The sequence below is a fragment of the Nothobranchius furzeri genome, chromosome 8, assembly GCF_043380555.1.
Source record: "Nothobranchius furzeri strain GRZ-AD chromosome 8, NfurGRZ-RIMD1, whole genome shotgun sequence".
Classification (NCBI taxonomy): domain Eukaryota; kingdom Metazoa; phylum Chordata; class Actinopteri; order Cyprinodontiformes; family Nothobranchiidae; genus Nothobranchius; species Nothobranchius furzeri.
The window spans coordinates 65153528-65161256 of NC_091748.1; the positions used below are offsets into that span (position 1 = coordinate 65153528).

General features: G+C 42.6%; 1 protein-coding gene across 1 annotated transcript in view; it reads right to left on the reverse strand.

Moving 5' to 3' along the window:
• jak3 (Janus kinase 3 (a protein tyrosine kinase, leukocyte)) overlaps positions 1-7528 on the reverse strand; it is a 30668-nt gene extending 23140 nt beyond the window's left edge. The window contains exons 1-4 of the mRNA XM_015970819.3: positions 7406-7528; positions 3614-3817; positions 3420-3537; positions 311-428 (exon numbers count right to left, since the gene is read on the reverse strand). Coding sequence (XP_015826305.3) covers positions 311-428; positions 3420-3537; positions 3614-3809 — 432 coding nt within the window. The 5' untranslated portion in view covers positions 3810-3817; positions 7406-7528. The remainder of the gene's footprint in view (positions 1-310; positions 429-3419; positions 3538-3613; positions 3818-7405) is intronic.
• Positions 7529-7729: the final 201 nt, after the last annotated feature.

Here is a 7729-nt window from a genome sequence, read left to right on the forward strand (position 1 = left end):
GACTGAATGGCTTTGTTTGGGTAAATGACGCATGTATGCCCGCCGCACTATGTCTCCCCCCACCCCCACCAGACATCTGGAACCTTTCCCTGCTGTGTGAAGGCACCCGGAAGGACAAGTTTCGGTACAAAAGTGGTGTGTCTGAAAACACAGTCCCGGTTAAAACCCGGATTGAATTGTCCACACATATTCCAGAATGTCTATCTGAAAAGGGTTTTAGACTACTGTGACCTGATCCTGGATAAGCGGCCAAAATTGGATGGATGGATGGATGGATGGAACAATTGATACTGACTCTTTTGGACTTTACCTGAGCAAAAAGATAATCTATAACGCTGTAGTCCAGCACTGGACTGATTCGGTCTCTGGTCAAACTGTAGCGATATGATGCTCTTGATCCTTGGCCAAACCAGTGTCCGAAGAAAAACCTTAAGACAAAAAACATAACATTTGTTATGACCCTAGAAAAATAAAATAAAGCTGGGAAAAGGATTATTTAACACATCAGCATTTTTATCAGTAAGGATATTTCTAAGTGGGCTACTGACATAAAATTCCCACCAGTTGTTGCCATCAAGCCAAATATTGAAGTCATACAAAGAAATATAAATATATTTAGGTATTCAAGTTGTCATATTAAATAAAGTGAAATGACACAGGCAGTAAGTATTGAACACACTTCGTCGTTGTCGGCTTGTCCGGGTCCGGGTCGCGGGGGCAGCATCCCAACCAGTGTTGCCAACTGTTTTTGACTGAAAGTAGCTGAAGTTCCCCCCAAAAGTCACTAGATGTCACCATTTGACATCACGTACTAATTTACGTATTGATGAAGTCATCATGTCACATTTTATCTGTTAAAGTTATTAATTAGTATGATTAAAATGGCCCTAATTGCTTTGATATGTACAATAAATTCCAAAATTATCAATAAAGTGACATTAAGACAGATATGGTGTGGTGATCCAAACAGATCTGTTGTAGGATATAACTCAGACCTCCTGCTCTCCTCATTCTCACAGCCATTTTCCTAAATAGCTGGGGGTTTTGTTTTACATCTCCTAGTTTCTCAACTTCTCTGTTGTGTTTTCTCTCCATCGTGATAATAAAGGTGCACCGAGCAAAAGGGAGCGGGTGTCTCATAGTATAACCATCCCTGTGTCACTGAAGGAAATTCAGATGAGCCACAGAGCTGTGTGTGTAAACGGGACGGTAGTTGAATCTCCCGTTGACTTTATTTGCCAAATGCAGGAAAAACCAAAGTGTCTGATGGCTGCAGAACCAGAGATTGCAGGTTGACGCCTGCGCCGTCTCTAGTAGAAGCGTGAGCCTGCAGCAGCAGCAGACGTAAATCAGCGGTCTCCAGCTCTGCAACTGTACCTTTGTCTTTGGCGAATCAGCCCGGCCGAAAACGGTTTATGATTGGTCAGTCCTCGTGCACATGTGCAGATTATCGTTCTCTTTCCTTACTCCCGGAAGAACGGTTCAGAGTGCAAATGGTTTCTTTGTTGCTAATCTGTAGGGAATATCTACAAGAAAGTTCTACAGAAAGTAGCAACGGGTCCTGAGAAATGTCGCTAGGAGCTTTTTGGAAAAAAAGAAATTGAGGGGGGTCAAAAAGTCGTTAGGAACAGCGACAAAGTCGCTGAGTTGGCAACACTGATCCCAACTAGGGAGCTCCAGACCATCCTTTTCCTGGCCACCTCCACCAGCTCCTCCGGCAGGACCCCAAGGCGTTCCCGGACCAGATTGGAGATGTAACCTCTCCAACGTGTCCTGGGTCGACCCAGGGGCCTCCTGCCGGCCGGACATGCCCGAAACACCTCCCCAGGGAGGCGCCCAGGAGGCATCCTGACCAGATGCCCAAACCACCTCAACTGACTCCTTTCAATCCAGAGGAGCAGCGGTTCTACTCCGAGTCCCTCCCGAATGTCCAAGCTCCTCACCCTATCTCTAAGGCTGAGCCCGGCCACCCTACGGAGGAAACTCCTTTTGGCCGCTTGTGTCCGCAATCTCGTTCTTTCGGTCATTACCCAAATCTCACGACCATAGGTGAGGATTGGGACGTAGATCGACCGGTAAATCGAGAGCCTGGCTTTCTGGCTCAGCTCCCTCTTCACCACGACAGATTGGCTCGAGGCCTTTGTTGGTGATTACAGATTCTAGATGCCTCTTGTATGGAGAGATCAGTCATCTGTATTGCTCAGGAATGATTCTGGCCCATTCTTCCACACAAATGGTCTTTAAATCTAGAAAGTTCCTTGGGCCTCTTTTTTTAACTTTGACCTTCAGTTCTCTCCGTAGATTTTCTATGGCATTTATGTCAGGTGACTGACTGGGCCATTCAAGCAACTTGATTTTTTTTCTTTGAAACCAATTCACTATTTTCTTGGCCTTGTGTTTTGGATCATCGTCTTGCTGAAATGTCCACCCTCTTTTCATTTTCAGCTTTCTGGTAGATGGCAGCAGATTTTTATCTAGAACGTCCTGGTACATTTCTCCATTCATCCTGCCAATAACAATGAATTCTGTCAGTACCCCTCACTGACAAGCAGCCCCGCACCATGATGCGTCCACCCTAAAACTTGTATGCTGTTCTTGAGGTCATTGGCAGTTCCATTTCCTCTCTAAACATGGTGTGTAGAATGACACCCAAGAAGTTCAGTTTGGTTTCATCTGACCATACTATAGTCTCCCAGTAATCCACAGGCTTCTCCAAATGCTGCTTCGTGAACTTTAACTGAGCCTCAACGTACATTTTGTTCAGCAATGGAGTCTTGTGTGGTGAGCGTGCATGGATGCCATGGCAGTTCAGTGCATTGCTCCTGGTTTATTTTAAACAACATTACCTTATGTTGCAAGGTCTTCTGCCCAAGTGGTTCTTGGCTCTTGGAGAGCTCCCCTGATTATTCTTTGGACTTCTCGGAGAGCAAATCTTACGTGAAGCACCTGACTGTGGCTGGTTTAAAGTGAATGTTCTTTCCATTTCCAGATAACGGCCCCCACGGTGCTCAAATGAACATTCAGCATTCTGGAAATGTGCCCATAACCATTCCCATCAAAATGCCGATAAGCATTTATAGGCCATCAATCAGGACTAAAGCAGCTAATATATATTATTAGAACTGGTAGTGGGCAGGGTTTCTCTCTCAATACTGACAGATTTCAGTAGATCTCCTGGTTTTCAATGACATTTTGCTCCTTGTTATCTTTGTGTGTTTAATATGTTTTCCCTCTGTCTTTTCATTTAGTTAGACTTCAATGTTTAGATGTCTTTGCATAAATTAAATACTTGAGTTGATATTGACATGTGATGGAAATGTCATATAAATAGCCCACTTAGAAAAACCCTTCCTGATAAAAATGCTGATGTGTCAAATGCTTATTTTCCCTACTGTAAATACTAATAAAAACCACCTTACCGAACTCTAAAGTGAACTTTTACGTTTTCATCAGAGTCAAATATGTGTGATGGAGGATACCAGAATGAATGGTCAGCAGATGCCAAACCAAACAGACTGAGGTACACTGGTAAGATTCCTGAATAACAAATTAAAAACATGGTTTTATTATAACGTAGGTGTTTAACCAGCCCTTCATAACTAAAGACTCTTACCACATTCTTCTCCCGCTTTGATGCAAACATTTTCTGCAGATGTTTGTCCAGATGAAATGTGGATTGTTACTGAGTTCTTTGTTCTGGGGACAAAGTAGAGGTGCACCTGTAAACCAGGCGTGAGACTTGAGCTTGACTTCTGGCTGCCACCCCTTTCACTGTTTACAAGGGGAGTTGACTCCTCCTTGAGATCCATGGAAAGACCTGAGAATAAAACCAACAGCTGCATTCAGATTTTTTTCCTAATCACTTTCTTTACTGTACTTAACCCTTTTACAAAAGTTTGGAAAACCTGATTGTTATCCAAAAGTTGTCTGTTATTTTATACGAACACAAACTGAGCCTAATAAACACTGTCTGTGCTTGTTTAGGTTAATAGGTCACAGAGTCATTTCATCTACTGAGAACTATCGAGAGACCATGAAAAGTCCCATTTACTCTGAACAACCAAGAATCAAACTGCTAGTTGCACGATGTGCGACTGTAATCTCTATAGCAATCATTTGCTGACTATTAGTGTTGTAAGTTGTGAGGGTTTTGAAAGAACTTTTTTTTCTGCATACATCTTCAATTTGTGTGTTTAAACCATCACAACAAAGAAGTATGTTTATGTTTATGTTTATGTATTTAGCAGATGCTTTTGTCCAAAGCGACTTACAAGCGATAATCGGCATGTTGCCCTTGAGGCTAACAACAACAATAACAACAACTTGACATCAATCATGGAGAGGAGGGAAAAAAGGAGTGGACGGTAGAGAGGGGGGACGGATGCAGGGAAGGTGCTAGTGCTAGTTAAGAAGATGCTTTCTGAAGAGCAGGGTCTTCAGGAGTTTCTTGAAAATTGAAAAGGAAGCCGAAGTTCTGGTAGTGCTTGGAAGGTCATTCCACATTTGTGGGATGATGCAAGAGAAGATTCTGGATTGTCCTGAGCGTGGTGTAGGCACTGCTAGCCGACGATCCTGTGATGACCGGAGCGGCCGGGCCAAGACGTAAGCCTTTGCAAGAGGATTCAGGTAGATGGGAGCCATACCATCTCGGACTTTGTATGCTAGTGTTAGCAATTTGAATTTGATGCGTGCTGCTAGCGGTAGCCAGTGGAGCTCAATGAACAGAGGGGTGACGAGTGCTCTTTTTGGCTGATTGAAGACCACACGCGCCACTACGTTCTGGACCATATGAAGAGGTCTCACAGTACAGGCCGGAAGACCAGTTAGAAGGGCATTGCAGTAATCAAGGCGGGAGATGACAGTAGATTGCACCAGGAGCTGGGTGGCATGTTGTGTTAGGTATGGTCTGATCTTTCATATGTTATACAGAGCAAAGCGGCATGAACGAGCAACAGAGGCAACATGATATTTAAAGGTCAGGTGTTCATCAATCACAAGACCCAGATTTCGAACTGCCTTTGAAGGAGCCAGAGATAGGAAGTCATTTCGAATTGAGATATTGTGTTGTATAGATAGTTTTGCTGGGATGACAAGTAGATCAGTTTTAGAAAGGTTGAGTTGGAGATGGTGGGATTTCATCCATTTTGATATGTCAGAGAGACAGTTTGATATTCGTGCAGAGACAGTGTGGTCGTCCAGTGGAAATGACAGATTGAGCTGGGTGTCGTCTGCATAGCAGTGGTAGGAGAAACCATGTGATCGAATGATCTCACCCAGTGAGGTGGTGTATATGGCAAAGAGAAGAGGTCCTAGTACAGAGCCCTGGGGAACTTCTGTGGCAAAATGTTGCACGGTAGAGGATTGTCCAAGCCAAGATACACTGAATGATCGTCCTGTGAGGTACGATTCAAACCAGGCATGTGCTTTCTAGTAGAAGTACTCGAATACTTAAAATGTGCAGGTGAGGTGTGTCCACTAACTGTGGAGTCATAATTTCATCCAATAAACATGTAAATAAACATCATGGACAACAAATGTGTTTCAGCTGTTTCAGTTAAACATAGGCTGGAGATGGTGTATGTGTGTGTGTGTGTGTGTGTGTGTGTGTGTGTGTGTGTGCGTGCGTGCGTGCGTGCGTGCGTGTGTGTGTGTGTGTGTGTGTGCCTTCGTGCGTGCATGCGTGCGTGCGTGTAGGGCTCAGTGTCAGTTATTATGGGTCAAGTTAGGCATGCGTGGTACGATAGTGTTGACGAGTAATGGACGAAGTGATGAAGCCCACAAGCTATGGATTTATCTGGAATTTGTTGATAATCTGAACATTCCCAGTACATCCTGGAAGGTGAGCATGCACCTCTTGTCCAACACAGAGTGTTTAGCCTAGTTTATGCTTCTGCGTCGGTGTGGACACACGCAACATTGTTATCCTTCCTTGTGAGGGCTCTCTAGTAGGCTCGTAAGGACAACTTTTCTAAACATCCATCGAAAGAGACAGAGAATGCAGGCTTGTGATTGGTCAGGACGCCGCTTTCATCAACAGCACTGCCATTGTGCCCTCAAAAACATAAAGAGAGCTGAAGATATCTAGCGGCAGACACGAAGCAGCTTGAAGAAGTCCTCGTGGAAAAACTAAAAAATTTGCACGTTTTATTCACCCGTGACTGGATCATTAAAAAGATATGCAGCAAGTGTTTTATTCTTGGATGGAAATAACGGGAATCATGTGTTTAGTGGTGGCGAGTGCATGAAGCAATGGAGGAGAATGAGCGACAAATTTGCTGTGTTAAAAAGTCTCAGAAAAACACAATACAAACGCAATAGCAAATGCACTATCTTGGACTGGATACATCATAGGATACCCCAGAAAAGCGCTAGGTCCTCCTGGTGGGGAATTACTTTGCAACACTCCCCAGGAGACAGAGAAGTCCGAGAGCAAAACATCTCTGTGAATGTGTGTGGGCTTTAGCAGCTCAGGCCAGTGTTAGCAGTAACTTGGCCTTGTGTTAGCAGCACAGGTTAGCGTTAGAAGTATCTCGGTTAGCGTTACTGCGGCCAGCATTTATATGGTGACGTTGAAGTTGGTTCGAGTATGCAGATGTAAGCAGGTGTGACTGTAGCTTAGCTTATTTCGTGTTATCAGAAGCTTTTCTAGAGTCATCTTTCTCTCCGTTTGCCTTTCCAAGATGATTTGTTTACGTAGAAAACAGGTCGACACAGCTATTTTGCTACATTTGACCGCCCAAGCTGCTTTTATTCAACAACACTGAAAATGTGGCTTTACGTTCTACTGCCCTTTTAAGAGAATCGCCTGAATAAACCAAGTACTAAGTTATAATTTTTCCTTTAAGGGTGAAGTCAGGATTTCTGACAAATTTTTGCATTTAAAGGTCAGAAGGTCTAGAATGAGGTGAATGCAATATCACAGTGTTGTTAACAAACCTGAACTTTCTAGCGCCTCATAAAATTAATAATGAATGTAAAGGTTATAAATAAATTTGTGGGGATTCCCAAAGCACCTCTCAACACTGCTCGCCATGTTGTTCTATCACTAATCAGGAACCATATGTAACGAAATGTAAAATATAGAAAAAAAAACATTGTAATCTTGTCTTATTATGTTTCATATTTCCATAGCAGCATTTCCATGGTTATAGAATCAATCATTATGCATATAACAATATAGTTAAGTACTTTCACATCAAAGCATTAGTGTTTATGAGGACATCAGGATGAAGTTTAAATTCAAACTTGAGTAGAGCAAAATTATAAACAATAAAAAACTGAAATTATTCTATCTTTACAAAAACAAACTCTTACATTTCTCAGCATGGCAAGTAAAAACAGTTTTCTACACAGTTTTAGGTCGAAAGTAATGTCTGATATTAAAGTCCCTTGTTTGAACTGTTACCTTCAAATACAGACGACTACGGTCCGGACTTTGTTAAATTGTTCCCTCTTTTTGTAACTTCTGCGTTTTCATTCTCAGAGTGTGTTTCTGTGTGTCTGGGTGTGTTGACAGGAAGTTCTATGTGATTTCCTGATTTTAACAAGCTGACGTAACAAGTTGAGAAACGGTTTTTATTCTCACGGACAGAAAGACAGTAAAAAAAAATCCTGTCTGATATGTCTCCTGTACAGGTTACACACTATTGTTTTCTGTTTATTTAAGGTCTTCATGAAATCTTTCTCACAGTATTTTTGAAACGATTAATTTTACCTATAAAATTTTACT